Genomic DNA, 22,620 nt, shown 5'->3' on the forward strand with positions numbered 1-22,620 from the left:
TTCTAAAGGTTCTTTCTCTCTTCTTTTCCTCCTTAAAGACTTGACTTTTAATCACCTCCTCCAGGAAGGCTTCCAAGATCCCACCAGCTCCATGTCTGATTGCTCCCAGATTGATAGTTCTCGGTCTTTGCCCTTCTGTGAAGCAACCTGGTGTGGACAGGTCATTACAAGTTCCTGGGTCTTACCTGGGCAAAACAGGTGAGGTGGGGAGGAAGGGAGGTGTTGCAGGGGCAGCAGACAGGGCCCAATGTGGATGGACCTGAACGCCAGAGACATAGGTTTTTAGCTGTAAGTGATGAGGCCTCACTGACATTCTCTAGGGAGGGGCTGATCCATCAGAGGCCCACTTTGGAACTGACACTCTGGCTATAGGAGGAAAATGGAATGGAGGCCAGGGCGTCAGGGAGGCAGCCAGGGTTCCTGCTTCCGCGTCTCCTGGAGGACCCTCCTGATACACGTGCTCCTCCTGCACCTGCATCTGGAGGCCTGGCTCGTGCACTTCAAGAGGGATGGAACTGATCAAGACATGAGAATTCTCAGGCAGACCATCCCACCCTGGTGAGTGACCACACAGTGAAAGGTGACAAGGGTCCTTCACAGCTCCAACTGCCCCGAGCTGCCCAGGCAGCCAGAGGCAGCTCCTGAATTTGCCTCTGGTAGAAGGTCAGCACCTCACAGCCTCGCTGTGCCCTGGGATGTCTGGATGAACAGTGACAGGAGCATTTATGATGAAATGTTGGAAGAGAGTCTGTGTGGTCCTGGATGACAAGACCTCCATGATCGATTTTTTTTTAGTAACACAAATGTGTTTCTTTGTAATGTATATCCATGTAAAGCTTATTTCTACCTTATCTTAATTGTAATATATATGATTTTGTCTTTTCAAACATTATACTTGATTTTTATGTTACCATGTGGGGTTCTTAACTACTCTTTTACGTTAGCTTTTAAAAAACTTCTTTATTTAGGTATTATTGACATGAAACTGTTCTGTATACAACTCGATGCGTTTTCAGATAAATATACACTTCATGAAACCATCAACAGTCTCAAGGCCATAAACTTTTTCATCACCACCCAAAGTTCCCTCCCCATCCACTTTATCATAATAATTATCACTTTGTCTACATGTGATAAGAACACCCCCTTTTCCAATGATCACTGATTCCAGTTGTTCATTTGTCCAAACTACGCCCTGGATGGACTTGGCCCAGAGACCCAGAGGTGACCACAGAGACTAGATGCTTATTTGCATGGAGCTCTGCTCCAGTGGGTGTGTCAGATGACAAATCCATAAACTAGTTAAATCCTCTAACAAGGTAACCTCAGGAAGTGACCAACACGATGAAGAGAACAATGGTCGTGGGACGGAGCAGATGAGTTTTGGAAGATTCTCCTACACAGGTGACATTTCAACTGAGAACTGAAGACTGGCAAAGAGGTGGCCACGTTGACGGTAGAGGGAACAGCTTGTGCAAGATCTTGAGCAGGGAACAAGTCGCCATCTCGAGATTACGTGTAAGAGAGTTGTGGGATCTGGAGAGTTAAGGGACCATAGAACAACGAGCACTGGAGACCGAATGTCACTGGAAACATGTGAGGCACCATGTGTGGCTCCACAACTCATCATCGCAGACAGCCAGGAGGGTGGAAGGTCTGGAGATGGGGGCACAGTTGCGGTTGCATGAGGAATCCGGGGAGGCTCTATGCACTTCTGCTCTAAACAATGATTTACCGCATGTTTGCTGTGTGCTGGGCACTGCAGACCCCACAACGAAGCTGGTTCCTGTCCTGAAGGAGCATCTGGCTTAATGCAGAGACATTCAGTCTAGGGGATGTGAAGACAGAAGATCCAGAGACATAGCAGAACTTTCAGAGGACTCTGAAAAAGAAAAGGGTTGGGTCTGTTCTGTTCAAACTCCAGAGAGCAGGGAAAGTGGACTTTGCACCCCTTAAGGAATTAAAGATGCCCCCAAATGAGACGGGCCACTGTGGGAGGTGATGTCATTAGAGCCTTTCCAGCCAGCACTGCTGGATCACTCCCAGCAGAGGCTTGAAACTAATTGTTCCCAAAGGATATCCCATGGAACACTAGTCCAAGATGCTGCATGGAAAGTGTTCCCTGGCTGTGCAAGTTTGAGAAACACTTCCTGCTATTGGTAATTTTATAATGCATATTGCTCTATTCAAGGCCCTAGGAAGTCCTGCAATAAACAAATCTGTTTAACTTTTTAACATGCTGTTAAATGTATTTGGCCGTATGACATTTTTGTCTTGCCTTAACATATTAACTTTATTTCATTACTTTTTAAGATTACCTGCCATGGGGACCGCCTCCTGGGAGCCCTCCCCACCCACCGCACCTGCCCCTGGGTGAAGATCACATGGCTCATCCCAGTACAGGAGTGAGGGGCACAGTGGGGTCCTTCCCCTGCCCTTCCCACAGCTCTGCTTGCCTGGCCCCTCTGGCCCTGGTGACCCTAGGATGCAGGGCTCTGAGGCTTTGTTCTGAGACTAGGAGAGGAAGAAGGACTGTGGTGTGTTTCTGGCCACTGATTACTGTAAAGGGCCACTGATCTCAGTGCATGGGAGTGCACGGACGGACACACACACACACACACACACACACACACTCTGAGCAAGCACGCAGGCACAGAACTTTAAAGGCAGGCGTTGAGGTGTTGGCAAGGGACCTTTAAGAGCTACAGGATAAGATGTTGGGCATTGGGGAGGGGCCCAACCCCTAGTTTCCCAGGGATGAGCCCTGTCTAAGGCTCTGGGGTGGGGAGGCAATAGCAGGGGCTTGTAAAACCCTTGGTTTCGGTGAAGATTGACACCTGCTCAGTTGCTTCTGCATTCTAAGCAAATTTGGGTAATCAGGGTCTGTGGATTTTGTGTTTTGCCCGTTTGTCTGGTTGGTTTTTTCCTTTATCTTTCTCTGAGCATTAAGAAACATCTGACATAGAAACATATGTGTGCATGCTCTACACACGCAAACAATGCAATTCCTTCCACTATAGAAACAGGTTTCAAACCTACCCCTCTGCTTGCCCCCAATCTACCCCTCCACTCCCCAAAAAATTGAAAAGCAACTTCCTGTTTAAGAATAGGGCCACTAGTACTTTTTGCCCTCATAACCAGGAAACAGAAGAAAAAAATCCAGGTTAATGTCAATTTGGAAAAAAAAAAAGACACAAACTTAAGTTTACAAATTATGTTTTACTCAGGAAACTTATGGAGGACCATGGCCTTGGAAACAGCTTCTAAGATAGTTCTGTGGAACTGTTCCAAAGAGCTAAGGGGAGAGCCAGAATACGCATGTGTTTTTTTCTAAAAAAAAAATAAAAATAAAAAATAACATGAAGTTGACCATCAAAAGATTATTGCTAGCCACAAAACCCAGGCACCTCAAGTTAATCATTTTAGTGCTTTCCTATCTATGGGAAGTGAGTGTGAGCTCACTGAAATTATTAGATGTGCATGTTAACCATCTTGAGCTAGTATCCTGTTTATATCCATTCTGAATTCCTCCCTGGTTGCACTTTTGAGGGTGGCTGCAGTGGCTGATGAATAGATAGAGGGCAACATCCATTGTTTACTGAAATGGCAAACCATGTTCTTTGTCCTTGGCAATTCCTCCTGGTCAAATTTTGACCAAGATTTGTGAGGCATTTCATAGCCAGTTTGTCTGTGGACACTAGAAAGACTCGTTCCTAAATCAGGCAAGGATTCCTTTTAATCTTAAAAATACGCTAATTTTTCAGATTAGGTCCTGTTGATAACCCAAAATTCTATGGATCACCTGTCTCACTAGTCTTTTGTGATCCAGGAAATGTTTTCTCTTGTTGCTTCTCCTAAAATCTAGAGTTGCAGTATTACAGTTATTCTACGTAGAGTTTTATACATGATAGAATAACATGTTTAGCCATCATTAATTTTGTCGGAGGCTTGGTTACACATTGGGTAAAATAAGAGATAGCAATCTTAGAAGTATACAGAATATAAGTGATAGAGCAGAGACATTAATAAAGTCATAGTACAGCAGGGAGGGGCATGAGGCATACATAATTTGAAAATAGTAAGAGACAACAAATTAAAACAGTGAATAGTATAACTAGCTGTAATCTGGTCACAATAAATCATCAAGTCCACAGGAGAGCAAGCTGGATAAGCCAAGTTCTAAAGGGATCAGGTAAAGAGAAAAAGATAAATGTTACATCTTTATTTACAAACGTATACTTTAACAACTTGTTGTAGATCACAGCAAAAGAGGAAAGGTTTTCTTAAAACCAAAGATTAAAAACAGTTCTATTTCAGGGCTTCATTGGTGACAGGGGGTAAAGAATTTGCCTGCCAATGCAGGAAACATGGGTTCGATCCTTGGTCTGGAAAGATCCCACGTGCCAGGGAGCAACTAAGCCAGTGTGCCACAACTACTGCGCCCACACACCCTAGAGCCCGTGCTATGCAACAAGAGAGGCTGTTGCTATGAAAAGCCCGCACACTGCAACTAGAGGGTAGCTCTGTGTAGCAACGAAGAGCTGCATCAAAGACCCACCAAAGCCAAAGATAAAAGGAGGTGCCACCACAAGAAGGTGCAAAGGATGTAGCCTTCACAAAATGTAGAAAGGTCACTCCCAAAAATAGTATGAGAAGGTAAAAAGAAGGTTAAGATGACAAAGGACCCTTATGGGTTGGGATCCCTTATGACTAATTTCCCTGAGAGTTGGCAGAGCCAGACAAAAAGTCTCCTTGGAATCCCAATGTATTTCACTGGCTGCCATATGAGTTCCTCTGGATAATAGAGACCAAGCTTTTAAAACACAGGGAAGAGTGGGGAAATGCCTAAGATTAGGTACATTTAACCGCAAAGACACAGGAAGAGAAATGTAAGTTTTCACCACAGGGCTTTTGTTCCTTTAAGGTAAGAATTTTAAAAGGATGGTTTATCAAGCTGTTTTCTCTAGCTGTACATGCAAAAATATATTAATTTTACAACGTCAAAAGAACCCCAATCTTGCCAATTTAAGGTGAGATTTCCTTTAATTATCAATTAAGCAGATATTTGTAAGTATAAATTCTGTATGGACATAATAAACTATTCCTAGTGTCCTTCAACTGAGAATAATCCAATGTTCATGAAAAAAATCATAGTCGATCTAAGAAACAAGTAGAAATTTTTATTAGAGCTAACCTGGAGGATTATAACCCAAGAGACAGTCTTTCAAAAATCTCTCTGAGGACTGTTCAACCTGTTATAAGTCAAAGCACAGTTGTATAAGCTTTTGAGACAAAGAGTTATACATTAAATGATATATTATTGTCAGTTTACTCAATCCAGATCTACACAAACAAAGAGAACAATGGGTATGAGTCATGCTGTTCATGCTCAGTCGTGTCTGACTCTTGCGATCTGATGGACTGTAGCCTGCCAGCCTCCTCTGACTATGGGATTTTCCAAGCAAGAATACTGGAGTGGGTTGCATTTTCTCCTCCAGGAGATCTTCCCAACCCAGGGACTGAACCTGTGTTTCTTGCATCTCCTACATTGGTAGGTGGATTCTTTACTGCTGGGAAGAATCTACCTGAGAAGCCTGGGTCATCTTGGTCCCTCACAGAATGAAGAAGGAAGATTATCTCCTAAGAAACCGTGATCTTTGATGAAATCAAGAAAAAATGTTGTCTCCCAAGGAGGCCTAGTTCATGCAGATGCACAATACATAAAAAAGTGAAGGAGGAGACCCAAATGGGCAGAGAAAAGTCTTATGCTTAAATTTTTCTCAACTTGCCATAAATATGGATTTTATTTCATTACCATTCAGTGTGTTTCAACTGAGCAAAATCTTCCCACATCTTTTAACTGAAGATAAACCAGTTACTGCTTCTCGAAACTAAGTTTCAAGGAGAACCTACTCCTCCAGAGATGAGCTTAACACCACAGAATAAAATTTAGGATTATCAGACAATAACAGGAAATCCAAAACCCAAGAGAGACTCACCTCAGTTCATCTGGACTCCCTAAGGAGGCAGATGGGCGCAACAGGCCTCTGGTGGTATAGAAGGCTCAGTGCTTCATAGAGTTCAGGAGAAGAGGAGAAGCTTTCCCTGGGTGCCTTCTGTAGTCAGCAAAACCATTGACTGAGGAAAAAAAAGGAAAAACCTAAAAGTCACAAATTTATGTTTAATTTGGAGATATTACTGAGGACTCTAGCCAAGGAGACACTCTCAGATAGCTCTGAGGAACTGTTCCAAAGAGGTAAGGGAGGAGTCAGGATATACAGGAGATTTTACTGGGGCTGGGGGAACACATGTAGTTAAAATCAATAGATTATTGCTGATCACAAAAAACAGATGTCTCAAGTCAATGATTTTACTGCTTTTCTATGTATGGGAAGATATAGTGCTCTGGGCTCACAAAAATTATCCTCTGATATGCATCTTAACTTTCTAGGATCAGTACCTTGTTTTTCTCCATCCTGAATTCCCCTCAGGATAGGATATTAGGGCTGAAACAGAGGCTGACGCCCTGAGGACATGATGGACAAGATAATTCACTGTTTTCTGAAAATGCAGGCAGAATTCTTTGTCCACATTTACATCACTTCTAAGGCTGGTGGATCCATGCTCTTCTCCCTGCAGAGGCAGGACAAGCTGTTTTGATCACTGAGACAGGAGGGCCACATTACTGCCCCTCACCAACATTGCAGACAGGTGTCTTCAAGACCCTGGGGTTCATCAAGAGCTCCTTTGATTCCACAGAGTAGTTGGGCTGGAAGGCATTCACTCCTGGCTTCCTCTAAAATGCCCTTTAGTCAGTCGGTGTTTAGTAAGCCTGCAAAAATTCTGGAGCCAATCTCAGGTGAGGCTGAGCACCAGGTGGGGCCCACGGATCGAAGGTCTCTGCTTTGAGTATCCTGCCCGTTGGACATTATTGACCTCCAGATACTTCTTTTCAACTTAAATGGGAGACACGCTGTGCACCCCCCTCTACTGGGAGAAAGTGAGCCCGATGCCTATCTACCTACTCCCACCCCAAAACACACACACACACACACACCAACTAAGACACCCACAGGGGGACAGACACACTTTGGCAATGAGGCCCCTCCGGAGGCCCAGGGTGTGAACAGCTGCACAGAGGGCTGTGTGCTTTGGAGTCAGCACCTTAGGAGGTGGGAGGGGGCGGTGGGCAGAGAACGAAGAAGTCTCAGGTCCTGATGGATCAGAAAAAGGAAAATGGGGAGAGGTGGTCAGGACACAGGAGATGAGAAACCAAGGATGACCAGAAAAGGGGCAGAAAGCAGAAAATGTAGAAAAGATGAGAGCAGCAAGAGAAAACAGTAAAACAGGGTGTGGGCAACCACACAGGAAGGAGACAGAGCAGGAGGAGGGAAGGAAACAGAAAAGATAGAGAGGTAAGTGGGGAAGGATGTGAGGAAGGAGAGAGGGAGCCAGGAAGAAGACATCAGAGGACTCCAGAGCTTGGTGAAGATACCTCCTGTGAGCAGAGGGGATCAGGAGTCCCTGGGCTGGTCCTCAGTCCCTAACAAAGACCCAGCGGGCCCAGTACCCCAGGTCGGCCATGTAAATCAGCAGGTTGACCGCTGTCAAGATGGCTACAACCAGTCTTTGGTCCCAGATGCACACCAAGTGGGTGAATTGATGGCGGCAGCTCATATCACTGGACCGCTGGGGCTGACCGCCAAAATTCTCGTCGAACTGGTAGAGCAGCCAGAGGACCAGAGCGCTGGCGTAGAGGAAGACGGAGAGCAGGGCCAACCCCAACAGGAAAATGGGGAAGCAAATGGGCAACTTGTTGCTATAGCCTCTCAGATACAGCAGGAGGGCCACGGCCCCCAGGAAGAGGCAGATGGAGTACACGGCCACACACCACACCAGGGCCGGCTGGTGCAGGTACAGGGAGGTGTTGCTGATGAAGGCAAAGATGACACAGGCCACGAAGTTCTCTAGCCCCTTGAGCAGTCCCGGCATGGGGAGCACATAGCAGGTGATCTGGCTGGGCCACGCATAGATCCAGGCCACTTCAGTGGCATAAGTCACAGACGCGAGGCAGGAGAAAGCAGTAGCAGCAATGGCATGGTTCCGGGAGTTGCCACGAGGGACGATCTGGATGTACGTGGTGGGGTAAATAATGGAGGCCGAGAGGCAGAGGAGGGTGGAGTAGGAGGCATAGTTGATGAGAAAATCGTCCCAGGAAAAGGGCCAGAGGAACTGGAGCCCACATAACTCGACTATGAAAGTAAGGAGGGTCACGACGAAACAGAAGCACCAGATGAACATGGACCAGTTGCCTATGGTCTCCCTCCAAGTGTCAGTGGTAGCCACCAGCGAGAAGGCCAGGCAGGTGGAGAGCAGCTGCAGCAGGCGGAGGAAGTAGCCCATGATGGTTGCAGAGGCCAGGCCAGAGGACGAGCTCATGGTGAGCCTGATGGTCAGGCTGGTCCCTGTCATCAGACTGGGTCTTCACTGAGGACCCACCAGAGAAAGATCCAGCTTTGGAGGTGGATTAATCAGACATCTGAAAAGAGCCTAGGGTCCTGCGACGGCTGCTACTCAAGATCTGTGGAGTTGGAACCAATGACTCAGACAGTTGGGTAACAGCACAGCTGATCCAAGATGATTCTCCCCACCCATCACCCCTGGCCTTGTCACAAGACTTGTCTTATCCAAAAGTTCAGAGCAGGGTGGTTCTGGCCTCAAACCAGGAACAGTTTGGATCCCTCTGAGCTGTGTGTCATTATGTACAGAGACACAGGGTAGGATGGTCCTTTCTACAGTCCCAAACCTTCACGTGTGTCAAAATTGAAAAAAAAATTTTTTTTAATTATTTGGTAACAAAATTAGATGTGAACAGACATGAGACAAATTATGATCTCTATTTCACTTAGTATGATTATTTAAAATTTCAGTTTCAGAAACACTAATGTGTTTGATTACAAGTGCTTTCAGACCCCAGTGGGGTGGGGTGGGATGCCCTATAGAGTAGATGCACTATATGCAACTGGAGTTGAAAAAATCCTGAATTCTCGAGCATATCTAACTCCATGGATTTCATAAAATGGACTGTAGATGTACTGCTAATCCCATTTTAGAGATGAAAAACTAAAGTGAAAGCCGTTCAGTCGGGTCTGACTCTGCGACCCAGAGAATTCTTCAGGCCAGAATACTGGATTGGGTAATCGTTCCTTTCTCCAGGGGATCTTCCCAAGCCAGGGATCAAACCCAGGTCTCCCACATTGCAGGGGGATTCTTTACCAGCTGAGCCACCACTGCTAATCCCATTCTAGAGATGAAAAAACTAAGGCTTGGTGAATCAAGGGCCTTCTCTAAGGTCAAAAAGGTTAGGAGTAGTAACCTCATATAAAAATGCCAAAGCCATGGATTTGAACACTTTCATCTAGAGCCCAGCATGTCAGCAGGGCCCGTGGGTGGGAGACCAAGACCAAAGCTCGGGGCTGTGGGATCCAGGACATGCCTTCACAGCCATGGCCTCCTTCCACAGCAACCTGAAGACACACGTGTTCCAGCCTCTCCTACCTACAGCATCACTAGAAGGAGCTGCCATCTGAGGGGACACAGCCCCACCTGGAGGAAAGCAGCTTCAGGGGTGAACAGGGAAGAGCTATGGGGTGAGAGCAAGGCCGGGGAACATGATGACATGGGAAGTAGGGACTGTTCTGAATCCCCTCCCCTCATCTTTGCCTTAACATGTGACTCTTCCTCACTGGGACAGGGGACACCAACCCAGCGTGACTCAAGATGGAGTGTCCTGGAGGAACCACAGAATAAATAACATAATGTTTGGCTCAAGCTCCAAACATGCCATCCAGGTGGGAGTCTGGAAAGATCTAGGAGTAATCCTATGTGAACGAGGATTTCTGTGACCTGGGAGACTGGATGGAAGTTTCCAAGCTGGGAAGAAGAGGTTGAAAATGAACAAGGATTTTGTATCTGTGTGCTCATGTAGAGTCTTTGAATCCATTTAATGGCACAGAGGGAGAATTTAGGAAGGAGAGGCATGGGCGTTCCTGCTGTATGACCTGGGTCAGGCCTGTGCCCTCTCTGGGCCTCAGTTCCCCCACCTGGAAAGCAGCAGGTTTGCCTGAGTTTCCCAGCTACCTCTCCTCCACTCTAATCTTTGAGCCTGGACATGGTGGGCCTGCCAGAGCACAGTCTGAATGTGGCTGAGCCCTGCCTGCCCAGCAGCCAGGCGTGTGAACTGGAAGACAGTGAGCCAGGAAAGTCACGACCAGGACAGAGGAAGGAAGGAGGAGGTGAGATGGATGGTAAGAATTTCAGAGAGGATGTGGGGCATGGGGGACCTGGCAAGTTACCCACTGAGCCTCAGTTTTTCCATGTCTGCAGTGGGCTTAATACCTGTGCATGCATACGGCCATGTTCAACTCTTTACAATCCCCTGGACCGGAACCTGCCAGGCTACTCTGTCTATGGGATTTTCCAAGCAAGAATTTTTAGAGTGGTTTGCCATTTCCTTTTCCAGCAAATCTTCCTGACCCACATTTTAAAACCACATCTCTTCCACCTCCTGCACTGCAGGTGAATTCTTTACCACCGAGCGACCAGGGAATATGTCAATTAAGTGGATGAAAGATTGTGAAGGGCCTATCAGAGGGCCTGGCACACGGCACACTCAATCCATGCCAGCTTCCTGTTCCCCTCTCCCTCCGATTCTAAGAGGACTGAGAAGACCCTGCCCCCTCTCTGGACACAAACACATGCAAGCTTGATTTGCTGTAGATCAGGAAAAACTGTGTGTCTTGGAGGTGGCCCAGGGATGTGTTTGTTTTTCCTTCTGAGTGTTTTCAGGAAGAAATGGTGTAGAATCACTTTTATTTCTTCCTGAACTATTTGGTAGATGCACAGTGTTTTCATCTTTCATGAAAATCCAGATTTCTAGCTCCTTTAGAAGTCTCATGAATCAGTTGCTATGCCCTTTACTTTATATTGTTTTCCATGCTCATCTCTGTTTAGCATATTCTATATTTTCTTCTTCTCATATGCAATTGGCATAAAGCAGGACTATGATCATCTCACATGTGCCCAGTTTCCCCTCTTGAGCGTGGCCAGGCTTCCTGTCTGCTCACACGAGCACCCACCCCTCCTTCTGGGGAGCATCTGTGTCCTCAACCTCATGTACAGCCTTCAGCACACTTCACGTGCTCGACATCATATGTAGACATATATGTACATGTATGTAGGGCACATCTGTAGATTGTTTTCCTGTTTTATAAACCTGAGACCCTGTCATGCACAGGGCATCTCCCTTTTCCACCACCCCCGACAAGTACAGCTGGTCCTCTCTAGGGGTCTTAGTCCTCTTCACCACCTTTACTTACTTCCTTCCCTCCTGGCTCCTCTGAGCATTTGGACTGACCACCTGTCTCTAAATACTCCCCTCTGAGTCTCAATCATGGGGGACACAGGATACGATAAGAAGTCTGGGATCCATGTGACCACCATGTTCTACGGCAGAAGGCTGGTTTCTCTGTAAACTTAAGAAATATGAAAAAGACTCTCTTCTTCATTTCTGGAAACTCATCTTAGTTTCCTAGCGCTACTGGAACAATTTACTCGAAATCTGATTGCTTAACACAGCAGGAATTTATTCTCCCACAGTTCTGGAGGCCAGAAGTCTGAAATCAAGGTGTCAGGGGGACCATGCTGTCTCCAGTGCTCCGGGTGAGGCTCATTCATTTCCACTAGTAATATTTCAAACCCCTCAGCTTGTGGCCACTTATTCCATCTCTGCCACAGCCTTCATGCTGTCATCTTCTCTCATTGTGTGCAAACTTCTCTGTCCTTTCCCTTATAGGGCCACCAGTCACTGGATTGCCAGCCCACCCTCCATCCTGGACGATTTTCATCTCAAGATCCTTAAATAATTATGTCCACAAAGACCCTACTTCTAAATAATGCCATAAACATGGATATTTTGGGGGGGTGCGGGATCGCTCTTTGACTCATTAAGGTTCTCTCTCATATCTTCCTGTCCTTTTTTCATGGTGTCTTTTTCTAATGTGTTTAATCATACGTGTACCTGTTTGCTGTCTCTTTCAGATTGGCGAGTGTTCATTGGAGTTCTTGGGACTCAGTTGATTTTTCCCTTGTGTACTTTGTCATTACACCGTGAGCCCCTTGTACAGGAGCCCTTTTCCTGGGAGGGTCCTCTGCCTGGGTTGGGAGCTTCAGCCAGAATAACAGCACCTGCTCCTGATCAGGACCCTTCAGGCCAATTGCCTATTGGTTCCCACTTGCGTAAATTTCTCAGGTTGGAGTTGTTGGATCTCAGGGATCAGGTACATTTTGGTCTAAATACACCAGAAGTGAAGACCTGAGAATTCTATTTCTCCTGTGGAGACTTAAAAGAAATCCCAAATTCCTTTGGAAGCAGATATCAGCTTTGTCCTTTTATCTTTCTGAGGAGCATGGTTTTGTTTTTGTTTGTTTGTTTTTAAACTGTTTATTTTGCATTGGGGTATAGCTGACTAATAATGCTGTGATAGGTTCAGTTGCACACCAAAGGGTCTCAGCCATACATATACACGTATCCATTCTCCCCCAAACTCCCCTCCCATCCAGGTTCCACATAACATTGAGCAGGGTTCCATGTGCTATACAGTAGGTCCTTCTTGGTTATCCAGTTTAAATGTAACAGGGTGTACAGGCAACCATAAATTCATTCTCTAAGTCTGTGAGTCTCTTTCTGTTTTGTAAGTTCATTTGTATCATTTCTTTTTAGATTTCACATATAAGGCATGTCATATGATATTTCTTTGAAGGGCATAGTTTCCCTTGTCCACCCTTGCTCTGAGGCTGCAGGCCCCATAGTACTGGCTTTAGGGGAGTGTCTCAACTCCAGCTCCTCACCTTGTGCCACCCTAAAGCCTCATTCCTGACCCAAGTGGGCAAACAGACCAGCCTCCAGTTGGCCAGGCTCAATTCTCCCTTCTCCCTCCTCCTTCCTCCCTGCTATACACAAGGATCGCAGTCACATCAGCTCTGCCACTGAAACTTCATGAGATCCTTGAGCAAATCAATTATTCTAAATGTCCTTTCTTTCTTCTTTCCTGTGAACCTGAACTTCTCCTTAAAGACTTGACTCTTAGTCCTCTCCTCCCAGAAGCCTCCCTGGATCCCACCAGCTCCATGTCTCATTGCTCCCAGACTGACACTTCTCAGCCTTTGCCCTTCTGTGAAGCAGCCTGGTGTGGGCAGGTCATCACAAGCTCCTGGGTCTTACCTGGGCAAAACAGGTGAGAAGGGGAGGAAGGGAGGTGTTGCAGGAACAGCAGACAGGGCCCACTGTGGATGGATCTGAACACCAGAGACATAGGTTGGATTTTAGCTGTAAGTGAGGAGGCCTCACTGACATTCTCTAAGGAGGGACTGATCAGTCGGAGGCTCACTCTGAAACTGACACTCTGACTATTGGAGGAAAATGGATGGAGGATAATTCTGTAGTCAAGGTGGTATGTGATGATGGGCCTTGAGCAAAGACACTGCAGGAGTGAAGGGCAGGGGCAGATTTATGAAAATCTTTAGGGAGCAAGCATTCAGCTGGTCTTGATGAGAGAAGGGGCCGCAATTACCAGGTATTTGGTGCCCCCAGGGCAGCTGCAACCCCACTTCTCCCTCCTGCTCCCTTTATATCTCAGACCCCATCCCAGATGTTCCCAGCACCCTACCCTTCCTCTGGGTACCTGAGCACTGAGTGCTTTGGGAAGGGAGAAATGGGGAAGGATATGAGGAGAGAGAGAGAGGAGCCAGGAAGAGGACATCAGAAGACGTCAGAGCTCGGTGAGAATACCTTTTGTGAGCAGAGGATCAGGAGTCCCTGGGCTAATCCTCAGTCCCTACAGAGACCTGGCGGGCCCAGTACCCCAGGTCAGCCACGTAAACCAGCAGGTTGATGGCTGTCAGGACGGCCACAGCCAGTCGCTGGTCCCAGGTGCACATGTCGTAGGTGAGCTCGTCCCTGCAGTCCCCATCACTGGACCTCTGGGGCTGCCCGCCGAGCTCCTCGTAGAACTGGTAGAGTGGCCAGAGGACCAGAGCACTGATATAAAGGAGGACGGAGAGCGTGGTGAGCACAAGCTGGAAAATGGGGAAGGAGATCGGCAGTCTGTATTCCCGTTCACCCAGGTTTAGCAGGAGGACCACAGCTGCCAGGATGAAGCAGATGGAGTACACGGCCACACACCACTCCAGTGCCGGCTGGTGCAGGTACAGGGAGGTGTTGCTGAGGAAGGCAAAGATGACACCAGCCACGAAGGTCTCCAGCACCTTCAGCAGGCCTGGCAGGGTGTGCACATAGCAGGTGATATCATCAAGATCATACCAATCCCATACCCAGGCCACATCCATGGCGTAAACCACAGACGCAATGCAGGAGAATGCAGTGGCAGCGATGGCCCGGTCCCGGGAAGGACCATAAAGCAGGAATTGGACGTAGGTGATGGAGTAGATGATGGAGGTCGAGAGGCAGACGAGGGCAGCGTAGCAGGCATAGGTGACGGGGAAGTTGTACCAGTAGAAAGGGAAGCGGGAAGGGAGCCTCCATAACTCGACCATGACTATGATGAGGGTCACGGCGAAACAGAAGCACCAGATGGACATGGACCAATTACCTATGTCCCCTCTCTCAAAGCCCATGTCAGCCACCAGAGAGAAAGCCACGCAGGTAGAGAAGAGCTCTGGCAAGCGGAAGTACCAGAACACTACCGAAAAGTCATCAGAGTCTGGGGATGACGCCCGAGTGGGCATGATGTTTCGATGTCCAGGCAGGTCACTGTCACCAGTACAGCAGTGGTCTTTGCTGAGGATCCACCAGAGAAAGATCTGGCTCCAAAGGTGGGTTAAGTCAGACGCCTGGAAATGAGACAGGGCCCTGTGACCACTGAGGCTCAGGATCCGTGGAGTTGGAACCAATGGCTCAGACAATCGGGTAACAGCACAGCCGCTCCAGAATGGTTCTCCCCACCCATCACCCTTGGCCTTGTCAGGAGACTTGTCTTATCCCAAACCTCACAGCTGCGTGTGGTCTAGCCTCAAACCACAAACATTTTGGGTCTCTCTAAATAGCTGTATGCCATTATCTATGGAGACACAGGGTAGGATGGTCATTATCTGCAATCTCAACCCTTCAAAGCTCTCAAAATTGAAAACAAATTTTTAAAAAATTGTTTGGTAACAAAATTTGACATGAAGAGACATGAGACAATATATGATCTCTTTTTTTTTTTCACTTAGTGTGAATGTTCAGAAGATCAGTTGCAGAAGCACTAATGTGTTTCACTACAAGGTACTTTCAGACTACAGTTGAATGATATGTCCTACAGAGTAAATGCAGCATGTCATCTATCTGGAGCTGAAGAAGTGTGAATTCAAGAGCAGATCTGACACTAAGGATTTCAAAAAAGGGATTGCAATTGTAGTGCTAACCCTATTTTACAGATGAGAAAATAAAGGCTGGAGGTATTAAGTCCTTCCCTAAGGTGGCATGACCATGAAGTGGAAACTCCAGATAAACATACTAAAGCCATAAGTGTGAACCCTTTGCTCTACATCCCACATGTCAGCAAGGCCTGTGGGTTGGAGCTCTGGAACCCAGGACCTGCCTTCAGGCCTCCTTCCACAGCAACCTGGAGACACACCTGCCCTGGCCTCTCCTCCCTGCAGCATCACTAGAAGGAGCTGCCATCTGAGGGGACACAGCCCCACCCAGAGGAGGACAGCTTTAGGGGTGAACAGGGAAGAGCCATGGGGTGAGAGCAAGGCTATGGGGAAGAGATGACATGGGAAGGAGGAACAATTTGAATGCTTTGCCCAATTTGTCCTTCACATGTGACTCTTCCCCACTGGGGAAGGGAGACCCCCCAACCCAGCATGACTCCAAGGTGGAGCATCACGGAGGAATCACAGAATAAATTAACATAATGTTTGGCTCTTAAGCTCCAAAGCTGCCATCCAGATGCAAGTCTGGAAAGATCTAGGAGTAGTCTTACCTGAGCAGGATTTTCCTGGCCTGGAAGACTAGTTAGCAGCTTCCAAGCTGGGAAGAAGGGATTTTGGAAATGAACAAGGATGCTGTGTCTGATGCTGACATGGAGACTTTCAGGGTATCCCAGTGAGGGGGTGGGGATGGACGGATGATCAGCCCCCTTTTAAGGGCAGGAGATGAAAGAGGAGTCCCCTGCTGAACCCCTGGGAGGGGACGGTCCTGAGGATGCATCTGGAACTGGGGGGGGGGGGGGAGCACACAGAGTGCAGATGACTGGGGGGGATTCCAGGGTCCCAGTGGCTCTGAGGCAGCCCAGTAGGTGTCTTCTGACCCAGAAGGGATGCAGGCATGGAGCCAACCTTCCCCATGGAGGTGGGGCCTGGGCTGGAACTGAGACAGGAGAACAGGGGCCTAAACGGGTTTTGGAACTGGGGCAGGGACACATGGCCAGAGTAGCAGGGACCACAGAGACTGTGGAATTGCCCAGGTCACCTGCCCAAGACAGTCCCGCCAGCCAAGGCTGCAGTCCTGCTCACACAGGGGCTCCTCCAGGGTCCAGTGTGGGGGGAGTGAGGCCCCTCCCAGCCCGGCCCCTCCTCAGGGACAGCTGCCCTGTTTCCAAGGGACTATTTGCTGAGAGGCCCCCAGGGCTGAAGGGCCAGCACCCTGAGCCCCGGCCAGCTTCCTGCCATCGGAGGCTGTGTCACTTTTGCTGATAATAAACCCTGGTACAAGCTGAGGCTGGAAAGAGACAGAGCAAACCTGAGAACCGCCCTGGACTCCCAGAGCTCCTTGAGCCCCAATTGCCAGGGGAGCCCTGAAGCCTGCGGGCCTCCCCGTGGGCACTGCCGGGGTGGGGGAGGGGCACTGGCTTTAAGGGACCTGGGGGTGTCATGCTATCTATCTTCCACTTTATTCCCACAACCTCTCTGAATTTACCCTGTGTATGCTACTGGAGAAGGAAATGGCAACACACTCAATTATTCTTGCCTGGAGAATTCCATGGACAGAGGAGGCTGACAGGCTACAGTCCATGGGGTTGCAAGAGTAGGACACAGCTGAGCTACTAACACACACACATGCTGCTTAAGGCTAAAGGACAAGTATGGATCCTTCTCATGTCACAGAGGGAGGACTTGGAGGAGGAGAGGATGAGGTTCCTGCTGTGTGGCTCTGGGTAAGGCCCGTGCCCTCTCTGGGCCTCAGTTTCCCCACCTGGAAAGCAGCAGCTTTGCCTGAGTCTCCCAGTAGCCCCTCCTCCACTCTAGTCTGTGATCCCGGACGTGGTGCCCCCGTCAGAGCACAGCCTGGATGTGGCTGAGCCCCGCCTGCCCAGCAGCCAGGCGTGTGGACTGGAAGACAGGGAGCCGGGAAGGTCATGGCCAGGACAGAGGAAGGAGGAGGTGCCAGAAGGGCAGAGAAGGAGGAGATGAGATGGACACTCAGAGTGACAAGGAGGCTGTGTGTCATAGAGGAATCTGGCAAGTTACTTAACAGAACCACAGTTTCCCCATCTGTGCAATGGGCTGAATACCTACTCTGTGTCAATCGATGAATAAAAGTACATGTTGGACTTATCAGAGGGCCTGGCACATGGCACACTCAGTCATGCCAGCTACCTGTTCCCCTCTGTCACCCTCAAAGAGGCTCCAGACCGCCCTGCCCCACTCTGGACATAAGCTCATGCAATACTGGTATGCTCCAGATCAGGGGCTGCAAACCAGTTTGTACTGAGGCAGTCTCTTAATGCATTTAGTTTTCCCTCACAGTGTTTTCTGGAAGAGAGGTAGAATAGGTATTATTTCTTCCCTAAGTGTTTGGTAGCTGCCCATTGTTTTAATTTCACACGAAAATCCAAATTTTCTGCTCCTTTAAAAGCCTCAGGAGATCTGATGTCACTGGGCTGTGTTCCCTTGGGGGAGGTAGCTGGAGCTGAGCAACTGCTACACCCTCTATATTGTTTTCCATTCATATCTTTGTGTAGTTTTCCATATTTCTCTTATTCTCATGTATAATTGACATAAAGCTGGACTATGATCATCTCACATGTCCCGGGTATGACCAGGCTTCCTGCCTGTTCAACAGGATCGTCCTCCTCTCCATCCATGTCCTCAACCTCATGTACAACCTTCAACACATTTCTTATGCTCTGAAATCATATTTAGACATGTGTGTACATACATGCACATGTGTTTGTAGGGAGTATCTGTATCTTTGTTCCTGTTTTATGTGCATGAGCTCATGTCATGCACAGGGCATCTTTTCCACCACCCCTGACAGGTGCAGCTGGTCCTCTGCAGGGGCCCTGGTCCTCTCCATCCCCTTTACTTATTTCCTTCCCTCCTGGCTCCCATGGGCATTTGGACTGACCCCCCCCCTTCTCTAGATCAGTGGACCCTCCCCTATGAGTCTCAGACACTGGGGAACTCCATTGTATGACCCTCTAGAAGGTGACTGTTGAAAACTTTGCAAATGTGCATTGCTTTGTATTTTCCAATATTTGGATTAAACCCTTTTCAGAGAGCGGACTGGGATCTGGAGGATGCACCCTGAGGAAATGAGGGGCACCTGAACCAGGGCTGTGCTGGGGGAGGGACACTTACTGTGGTAAGGGGCAGAAGAAAGTGGGTAGGTGGTCTGAGCAATGTTTGTAGGAGAGAGAGTAGAGTCTGGCAGGGATAGGCCAATCACAGCCTTGGGCACCAGATTAAGCATTTGGGACTCAGTGGGAAGCCAGTGTTGGTACCATTCATTTACAGAGAAGCCTCTGGGAATCCTCCCCCCCACAACCAGGATAGGGAAGTGGCAGATGTCTAACAAGAGGGATTCAGAAAGTAAGAGAGGAGCACTGAACCCAAAGCCACAGACTGAACAGGCTCCCTCAAAGCCCCGGAGGGGGCTGGCATGTGCTGGGGGCTGGGAGCTCACCAGGGTAGAAGAGTCCAGGGAGACAGACTGGACATTAGGAACTGTGACCAAATGTGGGCCCTTCTAGCTCAGTGGATGTTTTATGAAGCACCGCTCTGGGCCAGGCTGGACCACAGGCTGAGGACCTGGGTGAACAAGGCCTAGCCTGTCCTTGAGAATGTGGAAGGGAGGGTGACCCATGACCTGACCATCAGCACATCTGGGGGGTGTGTCCACAGAGGGGAGGGCAGGCGTCCCGAGCAGGGACGGAGGGCGGGGGCAGACAGGACACCAGGTCTGAGTGGAGGGTGAAGGGTGCGTCTTAGCAGAAAAGGACACGAGATGGGGGCTGGGGAGGGCAGACCTGGAGCCCCAAGGAGTAGGGGGCAGCTTGTCTGGGGAGGAGGAATGTGCAGGAGGCGGTGGATGGGGCTGAGTTTGGGCCCCTCTGTAGGACTTGTGGCACCAGGGACCCAGGACAGAGTGTCAGCTCCTGGATTCACTGAAGAGCTCTATTCTCAATGTGCTGAGCAAGGAGCACTGTAGAAACATCTGTGTCCATGTTCCCCGGGCCCTGGGCTCCTGTGGGAACTGCTCCAGCCCCTCTGGGTCTGAGGCCCAGTCTGCAGGGCCCCGCCCCACCAGCAGATGGGAGCCCCTGGAGGGCACACCGGCCTCAGGACCTGGATTCTGTGCTGGCTCTGCCCGGGCCCCGGGCTCATGGGTGAAGCCAGGCCTGCTCCAGACACCTGCCGAGTCCAGGGTGTCAGGGGCCTGGGAGACTCACCCTTGACCCACTTCAGCCCTGGACTCAGGGTGTGAGCAGGGAAGGCCCGGGTCCCGTGGTGCCTGGATTCAGCCCCCAGCCCCTCTCTGTCCCATGTGTGCAGGCCAGCGTGCTGGGACACAATTCAGTGGAAGATGCCAGGGCAGCCATGGAGCTTCATCGCATCTCCAGGAGAATTCAGGAGCAGTGAGGGCTGCCCTCCTGGTGGTATCAGCCCCTGCCCAAGGACTAGAGTCCTTCTTCTCTTCAGGATAGCAACTCTCTTGCTTTTGGAAAATGCAATTTTAGCAGTAAAATGGATCTATATTTTCTCTACTCTTTAAGATCCTTCTCTTTTTCCTTCTTCTCTCTGATCTGAGTGTCGGTGGACACCACCCAGGACTGAGAGGGCAAGGAACACTTGAGCTGGGATGGGGCAAGTGTCAAATTCCTTAACATACTGCATCCTGTGAGTCCAGGATGAAACCTCACCTTCCTTTTCCAACTACATCTATGTCTAGGCAGGAGGCATTATTTCCTGAGGTGACACCCAGCTCCGAGGTCCATTCGGCACATCTTGAAGTTGATGCCCTAGCACTGGGGAGCTTCCAGGCAAAGGTACAGCAGGAGGGATGGGTGCCCCACATGGTGACCTTCAGCACCTCATCCCTACTCTTGCTTGTAAAATGAAGAAGCAAAAGTGGTGGACTCTGGATTCTGAGAGAACTAGGTTGGGATTCTGAGTCTGCCATTTAGTAGCTGTGTGACTAAGGACTTAGCTTCTCTGTGCTTCAGTTTCTTGATCTGTAAAGCAGGGAATTCTAACGATTCACTGGGCTCTTCTGAGATGTTACATACAAACCATCGAGCACCATGCATGTCATAGCTCAAGTTGCCACTAAATGTCAATATCTGGTGATTATTCTCTGCACAGTCCAGTGACCTGGCAGAGAGCAGCTGTCCTGTGCTGCAGGGCCTGGCCACTAAAGGAAGAGCATGCACAGTGTATGTATAGAAGTGTCCATACCAGAGCAGTGACTCGCATTAGGACCAGCTGCATGTTGCTGTTTAGATCTGTGTCTGGGTCCTGCTTCAGCTCCAAGGAACCAGAATCCCTGGGGATGGGGGTGGAGTGGCCCCTGTTGATCTTCACAGATATTTCCAATGCCTAAGACACTGGGATCCCCAGGGGGAGCTTTCTCAGCACCCTGGTACCTGAGCACTGCATTCTCACACTGAACCAGGATCAGCATCACCTGGGGGGCTGCCGGGCTCCATCCAGAGTTTCTGACTCAGCAGGTCTGGGGTGGAACCCAGGAATCTGCATTCCCAATAACTTCCTGTTGATGTTCTGCTGCTGGTCCAAGGACCACACTTTGAGAAGCACTGTCCACATCAGGCAACTGTGATGTGCAGCCACGGATGAGCCACTGGCCTAAGAGCTGAGCCTCTCCAGGGCGACTCCTGTCACTGGTCCAGCCTTGTCCCTGCCATCTCCCTGGGCTGCCTGTTCATGCAGAGAGAAGACACAGTTCCACAGGACATGTCCCAGATAGCCCGCTGCAGGGATGAGGGGCTCCAGGTGAGGTTAAGAACCCAAGGGATTCAAATTCAGGCCCATCTGACAGCAATGCCAGTGCTTTTCATTCAGACAGCTTTACAATGACAGTTTTCCCATTCCCACCTATGACACCTGGGAACCAGTGTGAGAGGGCAGGGGGGTGCAGCTTAACTTCTCAGAGGTCTCTGCTGGAGGCGGCTGTGTCTGGCTGTGAGTGGCCACCAGGTGGCGCACTAGTGTCATCTCTCCCCCGGGCTGACTTGCAGGGAGAACCAGCCTGAGGGACACTGGCAGGAGGCAGGAGGGGCTGGGTCTCCAACTTGGTTAGGGGGCTGCTCCAGGGACCCTCTAGATGCCCTCTCTCAGCCAAGGAGCTGAGGTTGGGAGAGGCCTGGGGCAGTGTTGCAACCTGATGTGGAATTCCTGCCTCTCAGGTCAGGTTCCTTCCAGGGTTTCAGGCTTTCTTGGAATGAGAGGAACCAGGATTCCCAGAGGAAGAGCTTTCAAATCTCTAACCTGGCTTCCTGCTTCTGGCTCAGTGCAGGGTCAGTTACCCTTGGCAGGTGCCTCTCAGCCCAGCTGCTCGTGTCTGTGAAGAACCACTGCCTCTGTTCCCAGGTGCTGGAGCCCCAGGAACGCTTATCAGGATCCCGTTTAGGGCCCTGAGCTGGTCCCTTGCTCAAGACTGAGCGTCTTCACCTCTTCATGTCCTCCTATCCCCAGGGTTTAGTGCTGAGATAGAGGGACAGGGGTGCAGACACTGCCCTGCCAGTCAATCCCACCTCTTCACCCCTGGGGTCCTCAGTGGAGGCTGGAGTCATTCCACCTGATGGACCCCCACCCAGGACCCTCCTTCGGGAGGAGGAGCTCAGGCTGAGGAGGAGCTGGCATTCCTGGTGGTTCAGTCTAACTGCACCAGGACTCACTGGAGTTCTCAGAAAAGAGGGATAGATTTGTAATAAGAACTCTTTCTATGTGACTAGCATCTGTCCTCTAAGGAAAGGAAAGGCTGGAAGACAGTGACCACGGCTGGGGCTCCCTTGTTTGGAAACCCCAGGATCCTGGCCTGAGGTGCAGCTGCAGAAAGGGAGGACCTGGTAGTCAGAGACTGGAGACCAGGCCCTTCTCAGTGGTTCCCAGGCTGGGAGGTCCTGAGCTCTAGCCCTGCTGAGTTCCTGATGTGTAGACTGGGGATAGTAATTAACCCTCCGAAGTTAGTGTGAGGGTCAGAGACAATGATGTGAGGGGCCAGGCACAGAGGGGCCCTGGTGAGAGGCAGCCTTGAACAAAGACGCACCTGAGATCCTTCCGTCCCCTCACCTGCACTTCTGCCCTTAGCTTCTA

General features: G+C 49.4%; 2 protein-coding genes across 2 annotated transcripts; both read right to left on the reverse strand.

The window, feature by feature from the left end:
• Positions 1-948: 948 nt before the first annotated feature.
• Positions 949-8,472, reverse strand: LOC122706215 (myeloid-associated differentiation marker-like). The gene is made up of 3 exons (XM_043921271.1): positions 6,461-8,472; positions 6,000-6,138; positions 949-1,882 (listed from the first exon to the last, which is right to left on the reverse strand). Exon 1 carries the CDS (start codon positions 8,470-8,472, stop codon positions 7,537-7,539), a length of 936 nt encoding a protein of 311 aa, XP_043777206.1. The 3' UTR covers positions 949-1,882; positions 6,000-6,138; positions 6,461-7,536.
• A 5,342-nt stretch (positions 8,473-13,814) lies between these two features.
• On the reverse strand, positions 13,815-14,709 carry LOC122706228 (myeloid-associated differentiation marker-like). The gene has a single exon (XM_043921303.1). It carries the CDS (start codon positions 14,692-14,694, stop codon positions 13,882-13,884), a length of 813 nt encoding a protein of 270 aa, XP_043777238.1. The 5' UTR covers positions 14,695-14,709; the 3' UTR covers positions 13,815-13,881.
• Between the last annotated feature and the right edge of the window lie 7,911 nt (positions 14,710-22,620).

The sequence above is a fragment of the Cervus elaphus genome, chromosome 13 (assembly GCF_910594005.1).
Source record: "Cervus elaphus chromosome 13, mCerEla1.1, whole genome shotgun sequence".
NCBI classification, from domain to species: Eukaryota; Metazoa; Chordata; class Mammalia; order Artiodactyla; family Cervidae; genus Cervus; species Cervus elaphus.

Coding starts and splice junctions, on each gene's coding strand:
- LOC122706215 (XM_043921271.1), bottom strand. CDS start 8,472: ATGACAGGGACCAGCCTGACCATCAGGCTCACCATGAGCTCGTCCTCT.
- LOC122706228 (XM_043921303.1), bottom strand. CDS start 14,694: ATGGGCTTTGAGAGAGGGGACATAGGTAATTGGTCCATGTCCATCTGG.